This window comes from Acipenser ruthenus, chromosome 3 (genome assembly GCF_902713425.1).
Source record: "Acipenser ruthenus chromosome 3, fAciRut3.2 maternal haplotype, whole genome shotgun sequence".
NCBI lineage: Eukaryota > Metazoa > Chordata > Actinopteri > Acipenseriformes > Acipenseridae > Acipenser > Acipenser ruthenus.
The window spans coordinates 5,653,854-5,680,681 of NC_081191.1; the positions used below are offsets into that span (position 1 = coordinate 5,653,854).

At 37.7% G+C, this 26,828-nt stretch overlaps 2 protein-coding genes and 1 long non-coding RNA gene across 5 annotated transcripts; 2 read left to right on the forward strand and 1 right to left on the reverse strand.

Moving 5' to 3' along the window:
* Window positions 1-528: 528 nt before the first annotated feature.
* On the reverse strand, window positions 529-9,558 carry LOC117394718 (biotinidase). Of its 2 annotated transcripts, none has more exons than XM_033993209.3 (4): window positions 9,343-9,558; window positions 4,346-4,570; window positions 3,819-3,968; window positions 529-3,463 (listed from the first exon to the last, which is right to left on the reverse strand). In XM_033993209.3, exons 1-4 carry the CDS (start codon window positions 9,451-9,453, stop codon window positions 2,285-2,287), a joined length of 1,665 nt encoding a protein of 554 aa, XP_033849100.3. In that variant the 5' UTR covers window positions 9,454-9,558; the 3' UTR covers window positions 529-2,284. The 2 variants fall into 2 exon arrangements, with proteins under 2 accessions (XP_033849100.3, XP_033849099.3); XM_033993208.3 differs by lacking the exon at window positions 9,343-9,558 and adding an exon at window positions 8,661-8,774.
* Window positions 5,602-7,814, forward strand: LOC131709085 (uncharacterized). The gene is made up of 3 exons (XR_009311369.1): window positions 5,602-5,676; window positions 5,822-5,945; window positions 6,836-7,814. It is a non-coding gene; the product is annotated as an uncharacterized LOC131709085 (long non-coding RNA).
* LOC131709080 (2-hydroxyacyl-CoA lyase 1-like) lies at window positions 8,771-25,351 on the forward strand. 2 transcript variants are annotated; one of them, XM_059010905.1, is made up of 17 exons: window positions 8,771-8,915; window positions 11,571-11,675; window positions 12,028-12,068; window positions 12,438-12,518; window positions 12,996-13,068; window positions 13,508-13,585; window positions 13,921-14,015; window positions 15,882-15,994; window positions 16,779-16,914; window positions 17,345-17,450; window positions 18,274-18,357; window positions 18,958-19,064; window positions 20,817-20,912; window positions 21,990-22,148; window positions 23,225-23,332; window positions 23,724-23,910; window positions 25,151-25,351. In XM_059010905.1, the coding sequence occupies exons 1-17, from the start codon at window positions 8,835-8,837 to the stop codon at window positions 25,181-25,183; spliced, it is 1,683 nt and encodes a 560-aa protein (XP_058866888.1). In that variant the 5' UTR covers window positions 8,771-8,834; the 3' UTR covers window positions 25,184-25,351. The 2 variants fall into 2 exon arrangements, with proteins under 2 accessions (XP_058866888.1, XP_058866878.1); XM_059010895.1 differs by having other exon boundaries at window positions 18,958-19,059; window positions 20,758-20,912.
* Window positions 25,352-26,828: the final 1,477 nt, after the last annotated feature.

Below are 26,828 nucleotides of genomic sequence, written 5' to 3' on the forward strand. Positions count from 1 at the left end.
TACAAAATGTGGAAAAGTCCAAGGAGGGTGAATACTTATGCAAGGCACTGTATATTAGCTTCAACTAGTTTATACTGTCTTGGTATATTATTGATAGTGTGTAAATGCATCATCTCATGCAGATGGGGTCCCCGAGTGGCTCACCTGGTAAATGCATGGCTGTGTGGTGTGCAGGGTGATAGTGCAGGTTCACATCCTGGCTGTGTGGAGTCGTCGGTCTTCTTCGCTGGGGATTCCGGAAGGAGTGTTGCGCCCAAGGGTTTGGGAGGCAAAACCGTCAGGGACTCCTCATTGTGCTACAGCGGACCCTGCCTGCCAAGCGCCTAGCAAGTTCAGGTAGAAACCTGCAGGGCTGGCATATGCACTCCAGAGGCCGGTAGCTCCTTGACATGCGCTCTCAAGTTCCTGGGTGTAAAAGAAGCAGCTGGCTTGGTCGTGAGATTGGAGGACTGCCACTGAACCTTCATTTCTCCTGAGCTGAGTGGGAAATTGCTGCGGTGAGGGGAAAAAATAATTGGATATTCTAAATGTGGGGAGAAAATCAGTGGGTAAATTTATTATTATTATTTATTTCTTAGCAGACGCCCTTATCCAGGGCAACTTACAATTGTTACAAGACATCACATTATTTTTACATACAATGACATTATTTTTTACATACAATTACCCATTTATACAGTTGGGTTTTTACTGGAGCAATCTAGATAAAGTACCTTGCTCAAGGGTACAGCAGCAGTGTCCCCCAGCTGGGATTGAACCCACGACCCTCCGGTCAAGAGTCCAGAGCCCTAACCACTACTCCACACTGCTGCCCTAACAAAATAATGGAACACTCTAAAAAAAAGAAGAAAATAATGTCACACAGACAAACATTTCCACAACATATCTCTATCAGCTTCATAATGTGGAGACACTGGTAAAGAGTTTACTTTTGATTTAGTGTTTGTGAAGTTAAGGTTGAATGCAGCAATTCAAACCGTGATGTGGACTAGTCACAAAGCCCTTCATTATACTGCTTCACCGGGGCATTATATTCTCACAAACACTTCTTTTTTTATTATATAGTATATCTTTTTTTTACAGTGGCTCAGAGCAACATTATAAGAACCATTATATGTGACTGATATTTTTTATATTGAGCCCCTCTGCAAAATAATTGCCTTCAGATGTTAATTCTCTGGAAACACAGATGCAAGCGTGATGGGGGCTGTCTGAAACAAAACCTTTATTTAAGAAGTACAGTGCACAATAAACTAGCTACATAATGCGTCTAGGGGTAATTATAAAAAAACAAAACACATGCCAACTCAGAAGGTAGAAACTACTTCAAATCAAATTATTTGGGTTAAGTGGATCATATGCTTGAAAACGCATTTCTTATGCAAATTCAGATTAGGTGTTAGTGAAGCCTTTTTTTTTTATAAACAAGAAACATTTGTTAAGTAATTGTTATGGCTTTTTATCATCACTACAATATAACTGATTTAATTAGATCATTATACTAATGTTGTTTGGAAAAGGCTCAAAACCTGGCTTTTGTCATGTAGAATGTTTGCTAAATGCTATTCTAAATATGGATCCATTTTGTATCAGCGTGATCTCATAAATAAAGGACACCAAACATGCAACATTATCGTATAAATCAAAGAAACTGATATTATAGACAGGAAACATAAAAAAAAGTGTTTTTTCACTTTTGAATAAAGCTGTATGTTCTGTGCACAGCATGACATTTGTACACAGGATAAGATGTCCTGTAATTTTGACAAACAGGATTTGTAATGTGCATCCTAAAGCAGTAATACTTTATTCATTAATGAATTAGTGATTTAGCAGATTAGGGGGTGAACTATGCATCACAACTGCTGCTGCAGCGTCACTTACAATAGAGCCCCGGTTTTACATCTCATCCAAAGCACAAGGAGATTAAGCGACTTGCTCAGGATCACACAGAGTAAGTCAGTGGCTGAGCTGGGAATTGAACCAGGAACCCCCTGGTATCAAGCCCTTTTCTTTAACCACTGGACCACTATACGTACTTTCCATCACATAATGATTAAATCGAACCCCAATTCATAAATATAGGGAAAAGAAGCAGTGGTGCCCAGGACTGAAGACAGCAGGAAGTGTTTCCAGAGCTGTGAGGGGAAGCTGTCATGGTGACTTGACAGAAGCCAGTGGCCTTGTGCCAGTTTTGAGAACTGTGTTACTAGAAGGGAAAATGAGTTTGTGTTTAATTATATACATCATTTTTTTTTAATAACCTACAGTATATTGAACTATTTCACACCGGTTTATGGTCCCTTTCATAAACCCTTCCGTACAAAGCAGCAGTTACAAGCCCACCAGACATGCCTTTCTTACTCATGAAGTAGCTGCCGCTGTCCCAGCCTGTGCTGTCTGGAGTGGCAAGCTGCATCTCACTAGCCAGTATCTGCGGGAAAATATAAGGGGTAGTAAAGTTACCCTGTAAATGGAAATCTAGACTGCTTTCAGCCTCTGTGACTCCTTCTCCACAGCTCTCCCAACTTGAGTCAGCACACTTGACCAGGGCGCACACCTCCAGGTAATAAATACCGTGGACTGTGTGCAGCCCATTAAAAGCACCGAGGGAATACAGCTCACTGATAGCGTTGGTACGTTGATATGTGACTCGGCAGCAGAAACAGCCATCACATACTGTCAAGTCACCTTGTGTTTCGACAAGAGGGACAAACGTGTAATTATCATACATCATTATTGCATGGAAGGTGCTGGAAGGGGCCTGGGCAGATTCTAGTCTTGGTATCGAGGGTCCACCGCACTCTTGGTCTCTGTTTACACAGAATGAAGATTGTGGATGGGACTGCATACTGGAAACATCCCAGACATTGCTCTTGAAAGAGCCACCGCCACTGTTTGTGAGCACAGGAACCTTGGTCACTAGAAGCCTGCCTTCTTCAGTATCTGTGTCATAGTGGTGAACCGAGTGTGAAGGGGTATATATGCCACTACCCGTCATATTCAAGTCAATACGGTGAATATTGGCTGCCAGAAAGTTTAATCCAAATGCAGTTGCAAATGACTGCTGTATCTGAATAGCAGACAGTAGTGGCAGCTGATTCATCCAGGCAGTGGGGTAGACGATTTGCTTCACCTTATACTTTTCTATTAGAGTTATGCTAGGCTCGTAAAAGAGTATGTCAAAGCAAGTAAAGATGCCGAACTTCCCAGCAAATGGAGTGTCAAATGTGACATGCTCATATTCTGGTGGGGTATCGAAAGCTGCCTCAAAATACAAGTTTTGTTTGTGATACTTGGCAATCAGCGTCCCGTCATCACGGAAGACCACGTCAGTATTGAAAATGTATTTTCCATCGGGAGGACAAAGTGGATCACTGTGGTTACACTCTTGCTGATCCGGCATATTTGCTACCAAGTACATTCTGTTACTTCTTGCCATACAGCTTAGTCGATGTAGAACCTACAAATAAAATAAAAATAAAACCGTGAGCTCTCAGTATGATTCACATAGTACGATTGCATCTCGAAATGTCAAAATACTTAAATTTATATTTAAGTATCCAGTATATAACCCTACCTACTGTCTCCCTTTCCTCCCGTAAAACATTATGAATGAAAAACAACAAAAAAAGTACTTTAAAACTACAGGGTTCTGATCTGGGTTCTTTTTTTAAAACTTAAAAGCACCATACTTATACTTCCAATAAATAAAGCATACTAGTAAATGGATTAAGAGTTCTATATATACATGTCTTTACCCCACCCCATCGTAACTGACACCATCGATTCAGCAGGAGTAATCATTGGACTTATACCTCTGTGTTAGGGAACCTTTGTGGATGTAGACAGGGGCTCCATGTCACTGATTTGGGGTCTGGGATAGATTCCACATACCCTTGAATAGACTGTCTTGTAAAGTTGAAACCTTGGATACCATCCTCTGGAAACACAATTATCTGAGCTCCCTAATGCACACACAAGAGTTATAGGGCATATTTTAATATTTGAGACAAGTTAGCTAGTTTCTCATGACATAACTGAACGGTCAAGTATTTCTATATAATGACATGCACATCCTTTATTATACCTTATTTGAAAACATCAGCATCCAGTTTAAAGGACTGAAGAGGCCATAATGCTACTCTGGTCACTACAGATTTGCACAGGACTAAAGTGACTTAATACTGTTGTGTGCTTTGCATGACATATTGCTTTAAAAACCCATAATGTGAGACCTACATGTGAAGTGTTGCTAAAAGGAAATCAAAATGCTGCTCAGATGTACAAACAATTAAACATGCCCCACCCCCAGAAAAAACAAAAAACAAAAAAACAAACCTACTTGTTTAGCTGCCTCAGTTGCCTGTTCTTCAAATATCTCCAGGTTTTTGCTCATGTGCTCCAGCGCTTCCTGCCGGCTGCACACATCACTGGGGTTCGGGTTCAGAATCACTCTGTGCTCATAAACAGCAGCAATGTAATGTCCACTGTCCTCTTGTGAAGAGGCAGTATGACACTGCCACAAAACAGCAATGATTACCAAGACAAACAAGGACATTTTTTTTACCTGTAGTAAAGAAGAGAATACAAAACTGAAGTGAACCAGTCCCAGCTGCTGTTGTTGTTGTGTAGCATGCAACCATGAGATTAAACATGAGTCTGATGCGATCTCAGAAACAGCTAGTGCAATCCATTACAGCTGCAACCCCTCGGCAACTCCGGAAACGGAGGCTGAAACACGCGTCCTCCGAAACGTGTTCCTGCCAATCCATCATTTTTCGCACTGCGGAACCACAGCGAAGCCACCAGACCTATAGTGCTGGAGGACAACACAGATCTGAATGGCTCCACTGCAGACCCGCAGGCCCCCTATCAGCCACAGGGGTCGCTGGTTTGAACCTGTGATCTCCAGGCTGTACTCCACGCAGAGCGCCTTTACTGGATGCGCCACTCAGGAGCCCCCTGTAGATCTTGTTTGAAGCTGGTGCTTCCTTTTTTTTTTACGTTGTTGGTGAGGATCGAACCGGAAAGAGAGCTTATTGGTTTTTATGCTTAGATCCTTTTTTTTACCATGCATCTAAAGCACCACAAATAAAAATGAAAGTGGAACAAGTGTTTAAAGCTCATTATCACTAAAACACAGCCTGAAACTGTAATTTGAAATTCATGTAGTATTCAATACACCAAATAGGGAACATTTATTTAAGAGCAGTAAAAAAAAGTCCAGGACTGCCCTCCACGACCCCCCCCCCCCCCACCAAAAAAAAAAAAAAAAAAAGCAACCCTCAATTAAAAAGTAACTTATTTAGTTCTATACAATAAACACCTTAAGTAAGCCACATTAAAAGCTTTAGTTACAGGGCTTCTTTTGTCATCAAGTTATAACACATATACAGTATCTTCTTACTTCATTCTGCTGCTGCAACGCATTTGTTCTTACCTTTTGGTTGTACTCAAAATTCATCAAAATTGAATAATTGCTAATCCGTTAGTAGTCAGAATGGGAGGTTAATTTACTGTGCTCATCTCATTGCAATTCAAGAGTGGGATGGCTATTGTAATCCAAGCTATAAATGACGGCTGGAAAGAGGACTGGCGAGGACACTGAGGAAAATCATTTGTACTGACAAATCTCCGTTTTGTGTCCACATAAGCTTTTCAAACTTCAGTCAGGTAAGACACATACTGCTCACTGATGAAATACATGCATCTGCAATATTAACAGGGTCAGTTTGAATATGATTTAATGTGTGTTTGCTTATATTGTTAAACAATATATAGATGTATATTTGTGTATTCTTGTTTTGATATCCTGTAGGATGAAGCATGCTCAGTTTGCAGTAGTCCTTGTGACTATATTATTTACTGCTTGTGTTACACCGGAGCCTGACTCAGGTGAAGAAGAATGGAAATCTCTAGGAAATCCACAGAACAGAAATCTGGTAAGTTATTTCACTTTTGCTTACTTTTCTTTTGGTTGGGTTATTTTATTTTTGTTAAAAAAAAAAATACTTGAATTAGATACCAATATATTATCTTATGTACTACTTGCAGCTTGTATGTTTGCTTGTTTTTTCTAGTAAATGAGATGCTTGTTAAAACTGATTTTCTTTTAGATAATGTGTAATTCAAATATCAAAATACTGGTGAGCCTTAACTGAAACAACAAGGTATATGCCTGAGGAGGTACTTGTCAGCATTTCACCTAAATGTCCAGTTTTCTATTTTAACTTCATGAAACTGCTACTACTATACAATATAAACAGACTACTATTTAAATTCTGAACTTTAGGTTTCCTATATTCACATGTCTTGTTTGTGCACATTATTGCACACTTAGGAATATGTGTGGTTATGTCCTGAACAGGTTAAAATGCACACAAATAAGTATTTGCTTTTAACTAATGTCCTGCATTGATGATAAAACCTAAAATGTAAAACTAATTTAGTTTTAAAAAATACACAAACAAGCTTTGAAGATTGTATTGTTTACAAAATACCAGAACAGCATATTTAAGTCAGCAATTGGAGCAAGAATGATTGAAAGCAGTAAAAAAAAAGACAAAACAAATTAATGTGTCTAATTTGTTGGTCTTTTTATCTTTGTTGTATACTGAATACTACAGTTAAAAAAAGCCTGTATAATTACAGAAAACTACAGCATGCGTCTACAACAGACTGCTTTGATTTCTGTATGGACCATCCTGCATCATGCAGGATTCTTTTTTCAATATCTACAATATTTGCCAGAGCACCTCTGAAACTGAGCCTTGATGTGTTTGTCTTGATTAACATCATGGTCTCATGTTTGAACTTTCCATTCTCTTTGCAGTTTTACAAAATTCTCCAGTCCTACTTTAACGGAAGAGGCATTAACTTGGTTGGCATGGGGAGAAAAGACAAACTGCTCGGCAATCTGGGAGGGAAAATAAGCTCCAACTATGACAGATATCGTCAGAAGCTGGAAGACAACGACAGCTTTTATATGTGAAAATGTAACTTCATCAATTTCAAACAATCACTCTGTTATTTTTGTAACTAAGCTGCAATTTCAATTTTGAAAACCCTTTGTTGCATACTTTCAGGCTTGTTATTTGTAACTACTAAAATAAAAATGTGTTAATGTTTGTTTGTTAAAATGTGACTAAAAATATATAGGCTTTTTGAGACTAAATAATTACTATGGTAACCTTGAATATAAACACATGATATAGAGCCATACTGATATATAGTACCAATGTGCATTATGTCAAAAAATTATACAGTTATTTGAAAAATATTTTAATGCCTATAGAATGACACAGCTGGATTTCATTCAGTCCTTAGTTGCACATTCTCTACATCATGTCATAAGAGGTAAGCTGTTCCAATCAAATAATGTGACTTTGGCGAGTTCTCTCAAGCAGTGTGGAGTAGTGGTTAGGGCTCTGGACTCTTGACCGGAGGGTTGTGGGTTCAATCCCAGGTAGGAGACACTGCTGCTGTACCCTTGAGCAAGGTACTTTACCTAGATTGCTCCAGTAAAAACCCAACTATATAAATGGGTAATTGTATGTAAAAATAATGTGATATCTGCATAATGTGAAATAATGTGATATCTTGTAACAATTGTAAGTTGCTCTGGATAAGGCGTCTGCTAAAAAATAAATAATAATCATAATGCAAACAGTTTTCAACAATTTCACAAGGTTAAGTTGGTACCTATGCCAATCGCTGTTCTCGGTCTACATATGTATATTTATGTTATCCTGTATACTACCATTCATTCGTAGCATTAGTCAGAATGCAAAGTGTAATTATAATAATAAAATATTTCATCACAAATTCTGACTTCTCATGGAAACTTTCTGATTATTCATTGCTTGGCTCTCAATTACTTTCCAAGATAGTAACCTGTAGATTACAATCTAGAGGTTCTGGGTTTCAGGAGTTCTCTTTTTTATAAATGCAGGTTTAATCTGGTTTTACCTGGTGCAGGTGTGTTTAAACCCAGGTGCCACGTGTGGCTAGGGTTGAAAATGATCCTTTTGTGCAGTGCTCTTTTAATACACTTTTATGGGCTGTGCTATGTGAGTCAGGATTTGATTTACAAATACCTACTGCACGCGCTCAGGTGCGCTTCATAGTTGCTGAAAAAGACACTGGAGGGAGGCAACAGGGCTCAACTGTGTACTAACATGTCAATCTAAATTTAGCATAATCTACAAAAACTTGTTAACGGTAGAAAGTCACACTTGGGACTTATAGAAACGTGCATGTTTTAATTGTATATCTTTATTGAACTGATATAGATATCGTTCTGTAACCTTACTGTAACTTGGCTGTTTTTACAAAAAAAAACAAAAAACATAAGAAGTCACGACATGCACCACACCACATGTATACTGCAGTCTTTTTATATAAACGAGCGCATAAGCTTCACATGATAATTAGTTATTTCGTTCAATACACTTATGAAACCTTTACTTACAAAAACACTCCTGGAATTTATTCAGACTATATGTAGTGACTGCAAACAATAGGATTTAAAAAAATAATAATAATAATATCGGGCTAAACCCTAAAATCTACTTTTTTTATATAATTTCATAATTACACATAATGCGTAAATATTATTTAACCGTATACTTTAACATTGATCACAGTACTGTACTTACATCCGCACGCCTCTCAAGTTCAATGCTGTGGGCGGAACAAAAGGATCGGCCCCATTCTATATGTGGCCCAAACCGGTGTCTATCATCGGTCAGAGATGTGTGATTGGTTATTTTGTGAGTTTGACCCTGCAGTGGTGTTAGTGTGGTGTTGTACTTTGAACATAGAGCTTCATTATGGCCAAGGAGACACCTGGGGAAATGAAAATGGATATAATAACAGGAGCTCAAATTATTTCAGAGGCCCTAAGAGCACAAGTAAGAATAACTACTGTTTCTCTTTTTTAGGGATAAAGATAAACGATAGTATAAAATGACATTAAAATAATTCAAAATGGTTTCTTCGGTAGAAATGCATATGCCCCATAAAATGAAATATGTGGAGGTTGATAAAGAAGTATAGACACCTATAATTATAATCAAAATTAATATGAAAGTATACACAGTTGACAAGCCAACATGTTTTGATACAACGGTGCATGCCACACGCATGCCAACCAATTATTAATACTGCACGTTAAATTGAAATGCAACATCGAAAAAATAAAGAAACATTGGATTTTAACCGCCCGTGCGCATAATTTTTGAACTGCAAATGAGAAAAAAACATAAATGAATAAATAAATAAAATGCAATGCATTTCATATTGTATCAATCTAGAACCAAGATTTGTTGGTGAACTTACTTGAGCCGGACACACACCGGTCTGAGAACCAAGCGTTGTCAAAGGTCTTCGTGTCTTTTGTGCTGTGACACTGCTGTGCAAGGTGACTCGCATGCGCTTTGAAAATTGCATGTCAGATAGATAATCTTTCAATGCATTTTTGTGTGATACGCGTTATACATTCATGTATTTTACTGGCCAGTAATACACTGGTATGTGAAAAAAGAGGTCACGAGACTTGCCTTCCCCTCAGTATTTCGAATAGCTGTTTGTTACAAAATGTCAGTGCAAAGTTCAATTTCTGGCTCCAGAGATTACAAAAAACACATACATATTGTTTTCAACTCTAGTCGTTTTTGACAGATACATTTTTTCAAATTACTATTCCCCTGCCTGCCCAACTAAGTCTAAAGTTGACTTCACAGTTTCCTTTTAAGGCATTTTACTACACTATATTATTTATCCTATAAGTTATTGAGAATATCCGTCTGTCTGTCCGCACAGCTGTACACCTGTATGTATATATGAGGGTGTCTGTCTGTCCACACAGCTGTTCACCTGTATGTATATATGAGGGTGTCTGTCTGTCCACACAGCTGTACACCTGTATGTATATATGGGGGTGTCTGTCTGTCCACACAGCTGTACACCTGTATGTATATATGAGGGTGTCTGTCTGTCCGCACAGCTGTACACCTGTATGTATATATGAGGGTGTCTGTCTGTCCACACAGCTGTTCACCTGTATGTATATATGAGGGTGTCTGTCTGTCCACACAGCTGTTCACCTGTATGTATATATGGGGGTGTCTGTCTGTCCACACAGCTGTACACCTGTATGTATATATGAGGGTGTCTGTCTGTCCGCACAGCTGTTCACCTGTATGTATATATGGGGGTGTCTGTCTGTCTGTACAGCCTGTATGTCTGACTTATATTTGTGCGTATATGTGGAGAACTGCTGCTCAAATGGTGATTGCCCTTTTTCTTCTATACTATTCTGTATAGTTGATATATGGCATGGTCTTCAACTCTGTTTTTTAATTTACAGCCACAGCGGGAGATGTTACTGACATGCAGTGCTTGTTTTTATTGTTCATAACATGTAGTAATTTTATATGCAGTCTCTGAAAAGCATACCAATTAGCAGACCACTTTCAAGCCATTAACAAGCCACTGCAATCTTAGTCGCTCATTACTGAATGAATGCATTTCCCCTGTTATTCATTGATGCATCATTACACCTACACTGGATACAGGTTTTTTTGTTTTGTTATTCTACTTCATAAGAACATAAGAAAGTTTCCAAATGAGAGGAGGCCATTCGGCCCATCTTGCTCGTTTGGTTGTTAGTAGCTTATTGATCCCAGAATCTCATCAAGCAGCTTGAAGGATCCCAGGGTGTCAGCTTCAACAGCATTACTGGGGAGTTGGTTCCAGACTCCCACAATTCTCTGTGTAAAAAGTGCCTCCTATTTTCTGTTCTGAATGCCCCTTTATCTAATCTCCTGGTCCTTGTTTCTTTTCTCAGGCTGAAAAAGTCCACTGGTCGACATTGTCAATACCTTTTAGAATTTTGAATGTTTGAATCAGATCACAGCGTAGTCTTCTTTGTTCAAGACCGAATAGATTCAATTATTTTAGCCTGTCTGCATACGACATGCCTGCATACGACATGCCTTTTAAACCCAGGATAATTCTGGTCGCTCTTCTTTGCACTCTTTCTAGAGCAGCAATAACCTTTTTGTAACGAGGTGACCAGAACTGAACACAATATTCTAGGTGAGGTCTTACAAATGCATTGTAAAATTTGAACATTACTTCCCTTGATTTAAATTCAACACTTTTCACCATATTTCCGAGCATTTTGTTGGCCTTTTTTATGGCTTCCCCCACATTGTCTAGATGAAGACATTTCTGAGTCAACATAAACTCCTAGGTCTTTTTCATAGATTCCTTCTTCAATTTCAGTATGCTGAGTGAAAAATCATACTGTAATTAGCTTAATATGCATACTTTGTACTCTTCACTAATAGGAACATTTTAAATAACCAGAATCTCTGATATTGCTCAACATAGTCAACAATGCTATCTATCTGTGCACTGTATTTTAAATAACCAGAATCTCTGATATTGCTCAACATAGTCAACAACGCTATCTAACTACACTGTATTTTAAATAACCATGTCTGAAATTCAAATGCACTGTACAAATTGTATTCGTGTTTTTGTCTGTCGTATGTTTTTAGAATGTCAGATACATGTTTGGGGTCGTTGGTGTTCCTGTGATAGAAGTTGCCATGGCAGCCCAAGCGGCTGGGATTAAGTATGTGGGAATGAGAAATGAACAGGCGGTAAGCAGTGGATATTCACCTTTATTGTTAACATTAAAAGTGCAGTAGACATCCAAAGTACGTTTAAACTACCGATATAAATTCTAATTCTGTTTTTTAATATTCTTTTCGGATTTAATCATCCTTTAAATGCTCATCTTACACAAAACCGAGGAAGTGCTATAAGTAGAACAGTACAAAAAATGTAAAGCAGGTTTTGCTCTTAAGACTTAATTAAACAAAAGGTTGTGTTTTTGTTTTGAGCGATTAAGGGTAAAACATTTAATTAAGTGTTGTAATAAACTTGTCTTAAGAAGACACATTTTCCACATTAAATTAGTAAATGAGTTTTTTTTTTTTCTCTCCAAAATAGGCTTGCTATGCTGCTTCTGCTGTCGGCTATCTAACCGGAAGGTAGGTATGTGTTTATCTACAGCAAGCTTTCACAAGACAATTTATGCCAACAAATAAATCATTAGTGACATTAATAAAAAAAAAAGTACTGTATTAAAATATCAGACAACATAGTGACTCAACAGATATTAAGAGTGAACTCAGATTTAAGGCTGTAGTGGGAATGAGAACACCTGCCATAACACTGTCAATAGGGTGTTGAGTAGGGAAGCATGAAAGACTGACCATATACCCAAAGGTTTGTGCTTTGTGGTATATCGCAGGTGTTTTAAATGTGTTCTCCAGCTGCTGTAGGTGCTGTGCAGAGACTTATTTTGTTCACAGATCTGGATATGTTTCATTTGTTACTGTGAGAGTCCTTTTTTTCAGGCCAGGAGTATGTCTTGTTGTCTCTGGTCCAGGTCTCATTCATGCCTTAGGAGGAATGGCAAATGCTAACATGAATTGCTGGTAATGTCACACCATTTTATTGATACATTAAGATTACTTTTCAGTAGATTTTTTTTGCTGTACTTGTAATGTGGACACAAGTTTCTGGGGAAAGATAATGAAGTTACATTAATGGATGGTTAAAAAAAATAAAAATCCTGGTTGGTTTATCAGAAACGCACAGACAAAAGATCTGATTTTCCACTTTGAAAAATACATTTCTGGCTTGAATTGATCATAAACAGTTAATAAAGACAAGTATAAACATACTGCCTTAAGCTTCAAGCACCATTCTTAATTATAGGACATGATAATCTGATAATGTGCAAAATTTAACATGTACTACAGCCTGTTCATGAGTAGCATAACATTTAAAATATGTGACTGCATATTGTTTTAAATATGTGTCGTTTTGGGCTACAGTAGCTGTATTGACACTGGGAAAATGTCTGAATGGTCTAACTTGTGTCCAGATTAATTCCTGTCTGTTTTGTTAAGGCCTGTTATTGTTATTGGAGGGTCCTCAGACCAAAACCAAGAGATAATGGGGGCATTTCAAGAGTTTCCACAGGTAAGTGACTGTACCTCGCATTTTGTTAGATATCTTTCCAATTCTGTTTTGTTTAACCCCCCATCACACAGGAGCGATGGGCTGATGTGATTACAAATGATCTGCCCCCAGGCGGGTTAGCATTCACACAGGGCAAAAAGAATCAATCCACACCAGGGTTGATTGCCCAGACAAGCCGAGACCACCTATTTTCTCTGATCTCGGATTGGATTGTTTTAAGCGAGTCGAGATTGTTTGAGAAGCATTCACACTGGTCTCCAATCGAGCCAATCTGCTCCCTACCAAGAATTGTCCATGCTGGGAGGAATATTCAAACAAACAGCGCTTGAAACACTATTGGTTGTTGTTTGCCCAAACTACGAAACACCAATGTATATACATTTTATATGATATACTTTTGTGAAGTAACTCGTATTGTGTTTTGTACTTGATTCCACAGGTGGAAGCCTGTAGACTCTATAGTAAGTTTTCAGCAAGGCCCAGCAGCCTTGAAGCCATTCCATCAGTCATTGAGAAGGTATTTAAGCTGTGATATTTGTAATAACTACTATAATAACTACTATAATATTATAATGACTGTAACTGGTGTCACGGTCCCCATTAACACTAATCATACACAACTTTACCTGTCAGGTAATGTAAGATAGTGCTAGTGAAGGTCAGTGATATCAGCCAGTAGTGTACAGTAGCACAGAAAGCACAGGCTCTTTATTGTGTTGCATCAACATAGTTTACACACATTTGGCATTGGTATTAAGAGTGATATTGGTATTATGGTATGAAATGAGTAATACTGCTGTCTAGTTGGGGTTACCCTGAAACCAAACAGCCACATTTTATCCTTCCTTCTAGGCAGTAAGAAGCAGCATTTATGGCCGCCCAGGTGCATGTTACATTGACATACCTGGAGACATGGTAAACGGCAAAGTGGACAGGTCAAAAGTGAGGTAGGACATTGCTCTTGCATTTGTATTCTCTGCATTTCAATATACCATGTACAGACGTGCTCAAATTTGTTGGTACCCCTCCACAAAAAACGAAGAATGCACAATTTTCTCTGAAATAACTTGAAACTGACAAAAGTAATTGGCATCCACCATTGTTTATTCCATATTTAATAGAAATCAGACTTTGCTTTTGATTTTTTATTCAACATAATATTGTAAATAAGAAAACAAATGAAAATGGCATGGACAAAAATGATGGGACCGCTAACCTAATATTTTGTTGCACAACCTTTAGAGGCAATCACTGCAATCAAATGTTTTCTGTAGCTCTCATTGAGACTTCTGCACCTGTTAACAGGTAGTTTGGCCCACTCTTCCTGAGCAAACTGCTCCAGCTGTCTCAGGTTTGATGGGTGCCTTCTCCAGACTGCAAGTTTCAGCTCTTTCCATAGATGTTTGATAGGATTCAGATCAGGACTCATAGAAGGCCACTTCAGAATAGTCCAATGTTTTGTTCTTATCAATTCTTGGGTTCTTTTAGCTGTGTGTTTTAGGTCATTATCCTGTTGGAGGACCCATGACCTGCGACTGAGACAGAGCTTTCTGACACTGGGCAGTACGTTTCGCTCCAGAATGCCTTGATAGTCTTGAGATTCATTGTGCCCTGCACAGATTCAAGGCACCCTGTGCCAGGCGCAGCAAAGCAGCCCCAAAACATAACCGAGCCTCCTCCATGTTTCACTGTAGGTATGGTGTTCTTTTCTTTGAAAGCTTCATTTTTTCGTCTGTGAACATAGAGCTGATGTGACTTGCCAAAAAGCTCCAGTTTTGACTCATCTGTCCAAAGGACATTCACCCAGAAGGATTGTGGCTTGTTAATATGCATTTTAGCAAATTCCAGTCTGGCTTTTTTATGTTTTTCTTTCAAAAGTAGAGTCCTCCTGGGTCTTCTTCCATGGAGCCCGCTTTCGCTCAAAAAGCGACGGATGGTGCGATCAGAAACTGACGTACCTTCACCTTGGAGTTCAGCTTGTATCTCTTTGGCAGTTATCCTTGGTTCTTTTTCTACCATTCGCACTATCCTTCTGTTCACTCTGGGGTCGATTTTCCTCTTGCGGCCGTGCCCAGGGAGGTTGGCTACAGTTCCATGGACCTTAAAACTTCTTAATAATATTTGCAACTGTTGTCACAGGAACATCAAGCTGCTTGGAGATGGTCTTGTAGCCTTTACCTTTACCATGCTTGTCTATTATTTTCTTTCTGATCTCCTCAGACAACTCTCTCCTTTGCTTTCTCTGGTCCATGTTCAGTGTGGTGCACACAATGATACCAAACAGCACAGTGACTACTTTTCTCCATTTAAATAGGCTGAATGACTGATTACAAAATTGGAGACATGTGTGATACTAATTAAAGAAACTAATTAGTTTGAAATATCACTATAATCCAATTATTTATTATCTTTTCTAAGGGGTACCAACAAATGTGTCCAGGCCATTGTAGAATGTCTTTGTAGAATAAGCAATAATTCATCTCTTTTCACAGCTTCTTTGCTTTATTCTATGACATACCAAAGGCATGCAAGTATACATGATAAAATAGCTTTTAATTTCATCACTTTTCAGGAGGAATGAAGCATTATTTCAATGAGCTGTAAGGGTACCAACAAATTTGAGCACGTCTGTAAATGTTTCACATAACATATACGTTTGTATGAAATAATACAGCGCATAATGTCAATTGATAGCAAAAAAACTTGATATATATTTAAAAAAAACTTTTTATGCATCCAGTAAACCAGATTATTTGTAGTAAACAAAAGATCAGGCCTAACTTGGCCTTGCCTGCATTGTATTTGCTTTGCAGAGAAGTATCGTGTTGCTTGCCACCTCCAGTGACCATGGCAGAACCTCAGTCTGTGTCTCAAGCAGTGTCTGTCCTAAAACAGTCCAAGAGACCTCTCCTTATCATTGGCAAAGGTAACCCTTAGTTCTCAAGACCTCATTATTTATGCATTCTTCACCAGCCAGTACTGCCACTGTTTGGCAATTCTAGCTGCAGTTTCTATTGAATCTGTCTAAAGCAGGGGTCTCCAATCCTGGTCCTGGAGGGCCAGTGTCCCTCCTGGTTTTTGTTCCAACTGTACCCTAAATTACTTAATTGGACCAATTAAGTATTTGAAGAGCATAATAAATAAATAAATAAATAAATAATCAATTTCTATGACTGCCTTTCTTCACTTGATGCCAACACTAGCCTCCAAAGAGCAGAAGTGAAGTGATAATGGGCAGCGTACATACAGATATGGCAAAAAGTTTTGCATTCTAGAATTTTAGGATTGAGACATAATTAAGAAAAAAAAAATATGAACATAATTTAGATCTTTTATTTAACATCATGTAATTAAACTACAAAATTATATTCCAAATGTCTACCGGAAGCCATAATAGTAGTGCAGTATTTCGGTTAGATTTTGAAATGTCACATTTTTCAAGTTTTTTTCAGTTTTTCATTAAGTATATGGGAAAACTACAAAACTGTATGCAATTCAATATAGTAACGCAAGTTAGCAGGTTTCATTTGACTTTATGAAGCAAAATGTGTGAATTCTATAGGGTGAGGCAAAACCTTTGGCCAGAGCTGTATATGAACTGCTGTACAGTAGTTTGGGGGTTTCATATGTAGAAGATCTTTGGAAATGTTTTATTAAATGGAGAGTCTGAAAGCAGCTCTGAAATTTGTTATTGAAAACATGTATTGTAGGTGCTGCTTATTCCCGAGCTGAAACTAATATCAGAGATCTTGTTGACCTGTGTGGGCTTCCATTCTTACCAACGCCAATGGGGAAAGGGGTTCTGCCAGATACCCATCCGATGTGTGTGGCTGCTGCTCGATCGAGGTTCGTGTTGAGTGGGGCTTTCAGTCATGTCTCAATATGCTCTGTTAAATTTAACTGTTACCTTTGCTGTAGTCACTTTAGAAGATCACTGGGGGACTCAGACTCATTTACACTGAACAGATGTAATCATAGTACCATAGTACTTGAGTAGGCTTTTCATGCCCATGAATTTGAAATTGTAAATATTTAATATCTTAGGGTAGCCTGTTAAACTCATCATACTGTAGATCAAAAGTAGTAAGTTTTAGATTCAAGAGCCAGTCACACATATTATTACAATAGCTGTGAAATGATTGGACCTGTGTTGTTTCTTTTCTTCCCAGATCACTTAATACAAGTGTCGGTACTTTTTTTTTTAAAGAATTATGCACAACTTCAGGTAACTCAGAATGCATGTTCAACATTGTTTAAATATAATGTCTTTACCCAGGGCTCTGCAGCATGCTGATGTGATTCTGTTGCTTGGTGCTAGACTAAACTGGATCCTGCATTTCGGTCTCCCACCAAGATTCCATCCGGATGTGAAGATCATACAGGTCAGCATCACACCTTTTACAGGGTGCGTCATCCCCTGACAAAGCCTGGCGTTTTGGAAACTGCGGGCTAGAGGTTCAAAACTATTTATTCAGATCTTCATCATCAGCACAGTTGTTATTAGACAGAAAATTACCAAACCAGATAAACAAGTTGGATATTTAAGGTTAGTGACTTGGATTTAACTTTTTTTTTTTTTCAGCAGGTCTAATTTTCATATTTGCACGACTCAGATTATAAAACTAGTATATGTAAGTAGCTTTAGGAATTCTGTATTTATAAGTTATTTTGGTGACCACGCATGGTGCAGAAATCAGCTTCAAAGAAAATATTTTAGTCCCAAAATGGTAAAGACCTTCACAAATTCACAAGGAAACTAAAATATGCTCTGTGCCTGCAGTTAAGAAAATACTTAGTCAGAACAGAAGGGAATATAAACTGTGTCAGTAGATGCTATAGACAGGGGGCCCTATTGGCTACATTTGCCCATTTAGCCAGGAAAGGCCTAAGACATGTCTTTGTTTCTCTTTTGGTATTCTGTTTAATTTACTGTTAAATCAAGTGTGTAACTGTGTTGTTGGGGAGTAGTTGCAGTCCTAGAAATAATGCACTGCAAATACTGTATATTGTTGAATTATGAGATTCTTTATGTTTCCACATAATGCAGTGTTTTTCATAATGATGGCAAATAGCAATATGTGACGTACATGGAAATACTGTTGACATTTAAATTACAAAGCTGGTTAATTAAAATAATTCAATGGAAAAAAATATTTGTTGTAATACCTGGAACCCATTAACAGGTAACATGTTTTTTGTACTTAGGTTGACCTTTGTGCTGAAGAGCTGGGTAATAATGTTAAACCCTCTGTTGCATTGCTGGGTGACGTAAATGCTGTTGTGAAACAGGTAGAGTATTGAGCCTTGAAAGTGTTTATGTTTCTGATTTGTTTTTTGATAATTCACAAAAATAATCCTGTATGGATAAGAACACTTTAATTAATTCATTTTGACAAATTCCCTCAAAACTACATCTCTGAATGTACTCAGTGGTTACTGTACAGAACTCCTGGACTTGCATAACTGGGTGTGCTTTCCATTGGTACTAATGTAGACTGTGTCATGACATAGCTCGTAACGCAGGTCACAGTGTAGGGGGGATGCAGCTTGAGGACCTTTGCACATATAGTGTAATAAACTGCAGCAATAATTTGCTAGTGCAGATATCGCCCTTATAAAAGGTTAATGTGCAGTAAAGTAAAAGCACGACAAAATGCACAGTCTAATCACACATGGTAAAACAAACCATCGTGACCCGAATAAATAAGCATGGGGAAGGCATGGTTAACTACCAAATGTCTGTGTACTACAATAAAATGGAAAACGGTATGGTTGGTAGAATGCTCTTCTATTAGTCCACTTGCATCTAAACATCACTACAGTGTCTGACTGTATTGCATAACTAGTTATTGAACCAGCAGAATTAAAGGCAGTTTTGTCATCTTTTAGCTTTTGGAGAGCTTCAGGAAAGACCCATGGAAGTATCCTTTTGACACAGAGTGGTGGGAGATCCTAAAAGACAAAATCCGAAGTAATGAAAGGGCATCACAGGTAATGTGTTTAAACAATCTTCTTACTAAAATAAAGCTTTATAACACAATCAAGCACGCCAGTAGCATTCATCCCACACTGCAGCTGTACATTCAGAAGGGGAGCTATCAGCAGCATGAAAGTGTTGATCACCATGACCTGTATCCAGTGCATGCAATGTAAAAATGTAAGTTTGACATACACACAGATGGACAGCTGAGTGGGTTCAGAAATCTTCTCTAAAGTTTGACATAGGTTTTTTTTTTTTGGAAGGTAGGTCATTTTAGCTTGTAGGTGCTGAAACTGAAAATTCCCTACTTCAAAATAAGTGCCCTTTATAGAATGGGACAAATGTGTACAGGCACTGTATTTCATTTTAATTTGGAGATTATTCTGATAGGGATGACAGTCACTTTTCTCTGCCCTGAGTGTGTATGAAAATGTATCAGCCATTTATGACATATTTTGTACAAACATTAAAAATTCAAGAAATAATATGTAATTATCTTTTTGTTATACAGCTATGGCCAAAAGTTTTGCATCACCCTATAGAATTAATACATTTTGCTTCATAAAATTGAGTGAAGCCTGCTGAATAATGTTACGTTAACATAATGAATTACATACCACTTTATAGTTTTCCATTTTGCAATATCATTTTGTAGTTTCTTTGATTACATGATGTTAAATAAAAGATCTAAATTATATTTATATATATGTATTCAATAAGGCCCGACAGGCTATCTGTATACGTTGAATATACGTACGCCTCGGGGCATTGTGAGGCATGAGACGAAGTCTGTATATTCAACGTATATGGACGCCCTGAAGGGCCTTATTGCATTTACAATCCAGGTCAAATGGTGGATTTGAAGAAAAAAAAAGAAAAAATCATGTATAGGGCAAAAAAAAATGTCTTTATTAAATACCCTTACGCCAATAAAATAAACCCATTTATAACTTTGAACCACACACTAAGTTAAGCTGAGTAAATTAATTTTATTGGAACATGTAAAAGAAAGTAAATCTGTATTTATGATATTGTGGACATTGCCATTTAAAAGACATTGAGTTATTTTTTTTCCCTGTCACTGACAGTGCAGACACACTGTTTGAGCAGAACAGACAGGAGCAATAAAAATAAATATGATTTCTCAGATTTCAGTAATTTTTCAAGGTATGTGTCCGAGAGGGGTGGATATTGTGAAGTGTCGTTTTGTGTTTTTCTGTAGTGTTTACAAACCGCTAAAAATTATTTTTAGTGACAAAGTTGGGGTGACTGAGTATAAAGACAGTGATTTTATTTTATTTTATTTTTTTTGGCCATTTTTTTTTGTTGCTATCTTCCAGTTCATTTAATTGTTCTTCATCCAAATCGGCATGTCTGCTTACTACTTTGGGATTTTTTGCAGGTAACTGGTCACTCAGTTTCATAGTTACAGCTGTACATCTGTAACTGTAAAAGCAGATGGCTACCGTCTGATACTTTAAATTCTGATACTTTCACATTCCATTGCCAGCCCTGGATTTTTATATATATATATAATATTTATATTTCTATGTCTCAATCCTAAAATTCTAGGTGATGCAAAACTTTTGATTATAGCTGTACAATTGCGAGGCCCTGTGTTTGAATATTATTTGCACAGTTCCCTAATGTATACGTTGGTTGTGAAAATGATTTGAATGTCACATTTACCAAAGTGATTCGCTGTGTAGGAGCTTGCTTTGCAGGCCTCAGTGCCTATGAATTACTACACAGTGTTTTACCGGGTCAGAGAGCTGTTGCCACACAACTGCATCATCGTCAGCGAAGGAGCCAACACCATGGACATCGGACGCACTATTCTTAACAACTATCTTCCACGTCACAGGCAAGAAACACATTCATACATAAAATCTGCAAGTCTTGTATACAGTAAAATGTTATTAGTGAACATGTAAATGCTATTGCTACACAAAAGAAAAGAAACAGAATTAGACTATTGTCAGAAATATCATAAATATAATATTTTCATATTTACATTACCCATTGCAACTCCACTCTAATATTGTACCAATCTTGTTAGTCGCTAATGCAGTTATTTTGCATCTTTCAAACATGAATAGCATCTTTGAGTACCACTGCACTTTTCAAACCTTGTGTCCATTGCAGTAATGTCAGGAATTCCAAGATATCTGGTAAGAAAGGGCTCAAAATGGGCAACAAATTCCCCATACCCATTCATTCTGCATTTATTTATCTGTCCCAGTACTTGATGGAACATACGAAAGAAGGAATTTGGGAGGGATGGCTTTGGTGCACTTCTGTCAGATACAAAAAATGCATACCTGTATACTTGGATCAGTGTGTGCAATGTGCTTTTAAATGTAGTCCCTCAAAGTAATTGTAGCTAATACAGTAATTCCATACATCTTAGCCATGTTGCACTTCCATTAGCTGTAAAGGTATCCGAAGTGCAGTTTTAAAATAAACATGCTAGAGCACACACACAGTTTATTTTAAAACCTGATTTCTGGTACTACTTTAAGTTAAAGGGAACCTGTTAGTTATGCCTTATTCTTGGGCTGTCTGTTTGCATTAGTACTTCCGAGGTCATTTTACGGGTCATGTTACTGTCTGAAAACATATCAGTCAGTAGGGGAGCAGCTGATTGGTTATTGACAGGAATAAAGCCAGTGAATGGGGTGGGGATAAATTCACTCTCCAGGTGAAATGACCCAGGACTACAAGACAGTCTAAGAGCATGGCTTGTGAACAGGTTTCTTTACCCTAGTGTAGCACCAGATGTCAGGTTTTGGAATGAAAATACATGTTTGGTGTAACATGTGTTTCTTTCAAAACTGCACATTTGAGACCTGTAATGAATAAGATGTGCATGGAACTCTTTTGTTAGCTACAATTACTTTAAGCCTTGCTTTAACTCCATGACTGTATTTTCTCAATAAAGACTGGATGCTGGCACATTCGGTACAATGGGAGTTGGCCTTGGATTTGCTATAGCAGCTGCAGCTGTCGCCAAGGAGCAGATCCCACAGCAACGGGTCATTTGTGTGGAAGGAGATAGCGCTTTCGGATTTTCTGGCATGGAGGTTGAAACAATATGCAGGTAAAGATCTGCCATGTCTTGTCAAGAATCAATGCAATGTTCCTGAACTAGATTCAGTATATTTTGTAAAAGGTCATTTCTCCTATGGTAGTAGACTGTCCTCTTTTGTTTTACTTTGGAATTGCTGTTCTGTTGCTCATACAAATGAGAAGACAACATATGAACTTATTATATGTCATCTTTAGTTAAACAAATAGTTTTCATTTTTGTAATTATATATATATATATATATATGTAAAGACATTTAACCCCTGAGAAATTATTTGTGCCAACATTGTATATGGAAAAATAAGACGAACACAGAAAACGAGATTATTATTATTATTTTTATTTGTTTATTTAGCAGACGCCTTTATCCAAGGCGACTTACAGAGACTAGGGTGTGTGAACTATGCATCAGCTGCAGAGTCACTTACAATTACGTCTCACCCGAAAGATGGAGCACAAGGAGGTTAAGTAACTTGCTCAAAGTCATACAATGAGTCAGTGCCTAAGGTGGGATTTGAACCGGGGACCTCCTGGTTACAAGCCCTTTTCGTTAACCACTGGACCACACAGCCTCCTATGATGCTTTGGTGCTTAAAGTACCTTCACAAAAGAGTATGGCATAATACTGATTGCAACCAATTTACAATTTTATAACAGTGAATTTTCCATAAGTAGTGTGATAACCTGCACTACTATGAAGTTGTTATAAAGAGAAACGAGACACAGTACAGTCACGAAGGGTTTTGTACTCTATGCCACCACTGGCCGCACATCAACATGATACCAAGTCTGCAGGCTGTAAAACCATAAAAGGCAAAGATGATCCAAACTTACATCAAAGCCTTCCCACGGTCTTGTTATTGTTGGCTGCACACTTTGCTGAGGTGATCCTAGGTTCATGTTCAAATCTAAATATTTAAAATGCAGATTTTACAGTAAAGTCTACCACCTTGGAAAAATTAAACTTGCAAATTTTTAGCAACTCAACAAAGTGGATTGTTGTGCAATCGTGCTGTTTGTCAGCTTCAGAATTTCAGCGATGCTTTGCAGTGTTCTTGTTAAAGTATCAATACTGTGAATAATTGCAGGTACAGTTTACCAATAATCATCATTGTGGTCAATAACAATGGAATCTACAGTGGTCTTGATGAGGACACATGGAAAGAGCTGGGGAAAATGGGAGAACTTCCAAATGTGTAAGTGTCATTAAAGTATTATTATTATTATTATTATATACAGTGTAGTGCTGCTTCACTGTTGCACAATCTGATAATTCAAGGATTCAGGTCATCATGACACTAAATTCACTACCTTTTAAAAATCATTGCATTTTTTATGTGTAAGACAGATAGCAAAATAATGAAACGAATAATATAATATTAAAAGAAATGTGTTATACCGTTCAGACTCGGTTCATGTATTTTGTTTAATATATATAGAGAGATTTTTTCTGATGGATAAAGAAAAAAAAGAGAAATATACTTTTTCCATTCTTTCAGAACCCTGTTTGACTTTTTTCTTTTAAAAATATTATTATTTTAGTGTTCTTTTGTGTATTCTAATAATATTCTGTTCTGTACTATCTAGAGCTCCCCCTGTTTCCCTGCTTCCTAATGCCCATTACGAGCAGGTCATGTCGGCCTTTGGTGGGAGTGGATACTTTGTGAGAACTCCAGAGGAGCTGCAGGCAGCACTGCAGGAGAGTCTGGCAGACTGTGAAAAACCTGCTCTGATAAATGTGATGATTGACCCATATTCAGACAGAAAACACCAAGTAAGTGCCAGAACATGGAGAAGAGTTGACGCTCTCGTATTACTTTTAGTACAGTAATCCCAAATTTTAAACTTCAGACTCTCACACTCCCTTTGTGTAAACCCAAACACATTTCCCTCAGGATTCTATCACCCGGCACAGACTGAACCTTTTCTACTGTGGTGTACAATAGTTTAAAACTGTGTTCTGTATCTGGTTTTGTTTCTCGTTACTATGCAGCCTTATTCAGTAATGATGCAGCACAGCAGTTCACAGTGACCAGGAAATATAAATACACCTCTGTACCATTGTTCCAGTAAACTGTGTACAGTTAATTTTAGAATTATAATCCATGGTAGGACAAAAGGAAAGAGGTTTAATTTAGCAGCATGGTTAAAAAAAGATCAGCATCACAGTACAATGATATCAATGGAATATTCAAGTAGCAGAGTCCAACAATACAAATCTATGTTTCTCATTTATAACATGCAAAACCAATGTTTGCTAAAAATATGTATATATTTTTATATAAAAGGTAATTCTTAAACTATATATATATATATATATATATATATATATATATATATATATATATATATATACACACATATACACACATACACACACAGTGGTTTGCAGAAGTATTCACCCCCCTGCAAAGTTTTCACATTTTGTTGGCACCTGATGGTACTCCACCACGCTTTCAAATTAGACTTTACATGTAGAATCTACACAAACTACTCCAAATTGATAAAGTTAAAAAATGCATATAGAATATAAATCAGTAAGATTTACAGAGAAAAACAGATTAATCTCAGTTGCATAGGTATTCAACCCCTTTGCTGCTGCAGCCCTAAATCAGCTCAGGTGCAAATGATTTGTTTGAAAGGTCACAAAATTAGTGAAATGGTTTCAGCCTGTGTGTACTGAAAGCGGTTTAACTTGTAGATAATTTCCCTCAGGTATATAAAGACTTTCAAGCTGCAACTCACATAGTGATCCAACAAAGCAACCATGAAGACCAAGGAGCTTTCGAAACAAGTCAGGGATAAAGTGGTAGAGAGGCACAGAGCAGGAGAAGGGTACAAGAAAATTTCAAAGGCGCCGATTATCCCACTCAGCACAGTGAAGTGCATCATTAAGAAGTGGAAGAGATATATATATATATATATATATATATATATATATATATATATATATATATATATTACAGGATCCATTGAAATGTTTCTTATGTTTCTTTTCACCTCTTTTATTTCAGGATTTTCCTTGGCTGACTCGTTCCAATCTGTAGCTTGGCATACTCAATACCAACATTTTGAAAACACTTGGATAGTATGTAATGTGAGACAGTAATTACATTTAAAATTGTAATATATGCATATATGTAATTCTTATTTTGTAAAAAAAAAAAAAAAAAGAAATACAAATCAATGTCTCTAATACATTTCTAATTACTTTATCAGCCTGTTGTGTCATTCAAATTATTTCTAAAGCCTTCTCTTCAACCAGAAGTTTTTATTGCATACAGGTACATCTATGTACATGCTTTAATCTATTAAAGAAGACAATGCATATTTAAAAAGTAAAATGTACCAGTGGGCCTGATTTCCGGAATGCCAGCCCACTTCTGTTCACATTGTAAAACCACATTCCTGGGTGGTGGGCAGGGTGAGTGAAACAGATTCAGGTAAGGGAGGCAAAATCATCAGGGACTCAACATGCTAGAGCAGACCCTAATGACTAGGAACCAGCTGAGCTAAAAAGTCGTCAACTGCGGGGCTGAAAAGTGGAAGTGTAGCATAGATCCTTCTGTTTGGAGCTCATCTCCGGGATCATTGACTGGTTAGGGTCCTTCTGTTTGGAGCTCATCTCTGGGATCATTGACTGGTTAGGGTCCTTCTGTTTGGAGCTCATCTCCGGGATCATTGACTGGTTAGGGTCCTTCTGTTTGGAGCTCATCTCCGGGATCATTGACTGGTTAGGGTCCTTCTGTTTGGAGCTCATCTCTGGGATCATTGACTGGTTAGGGTCCTTCCGTTTTGGAGCTCATCTCCGGGATCATTGACTGGTTAGGGTCCTTCCGTTTGGAGCTCATCTTCGGGATCATTGACTGGTTAGGATCCTTCTGTTTGGAGCTCATCTCCGAGCCCAGTTCTGCTCCCAGATCAGTCTCTGTGCTCTAAGCGTTGGCATCGCACCATGATGATTTGCTCAGAGTGAAACTGAAGTATTGTCCATGCTCTCAAGATCAGAGATCAGAGAACACAGGAATTAAACAAAAAAATAATTGTGATGTCATTCTAAAAACAATGCCTTAATCAGTAGTGTGCTCAAATCTGTTACAGTACGTGCCTCTTCTTGCTATGCAGTTCAGAATAACAATAGTACCAAAACATATAGGAGTTGTGACTGGCAGATTTTTGATCTTTTAGCATTGGATTCCCAATTGACTCCTAACAGTGCTGTGAATCCAGTGTTACTTGTCACCGTTCTTTTACAATAGCAACACTATGATTAGAACTAGGATTGCCTGCAGAGTGTAGGGGTCTCATTACCTCATTTAACTTAATAAATATTTGACTCCACTATCCACAGCTTAGATTGTATGTGCCTTCAAATGTATTATTCGCTAAAATGATCCACTTTTAGTGAACTTCAAGCATTCTGTAAGTTTGATAGGGAGCAAATCGGTGAACAACTTTGGCATAGATTTCTCTCGATGCAGTTCCCAATTCCACAATAGAATTCTCTTGATGCAGTTCCCAATTCCACATCAGAATTCTCTTGATGCAGTTTGCAATTCCACAATAGAATTCTCTTGATGCAGTTCGAAATTCCACGATAGAATTCTCTTGATGCAGTTCGCAATTCCACGATAGAATTCTCTTGATGCAGTTCCCAATTCCACATCAGAATTCTCTTGATGCAGTTTGCAA

Excerpts from the sequence above, each read along its gene's own strand:
- LOC117394718 (XM_033993209.3), bottom strand. The coding sequence starts at position 9,453 with ATGCAATTTTCAAAGCGCATGCGAGTCACCTTGCACAGCAGTGTCACA. Across the intron at positions 3,969-4,345 it reads CAACTGAGGCAGCTAAACAA|GGAGCTCAGATAATTGTGTT; the intron begins GTAGGTTTGTTT and ends TGTGTGCATTAG. Across the intron at positions 3,464-3,818 it reads AAAGGTTCCCTAACACAGAG|GTTCTACATCGACTAAGCTG; the intron begins GTATAAGTCCAA and ends TTTTATTTGTAG.
- LOC131709080 (XM_059010895.1), top strand. The coding sequence starts at position 8,835 with ATGGCCAAGGAGACACCTGGGGAAATGAAAATGGATATAATAACAGGA. Across the intron at positions 13,069-13,507 it reads CATTTCAAGAGTTTCCACAG|GTGGAAGCCTGTAGACTCTA; the intron begins GTAAGTGACTGT and ends TTGATTCCACAG. Across the intron at positions 17,451-18,273 it reads CGGATGTGAAGATCATACAG|GTTGACCTTTGTGCTGAAGA; the intron begins GTCAGCATCACA and ends TTTTGTACTTAG.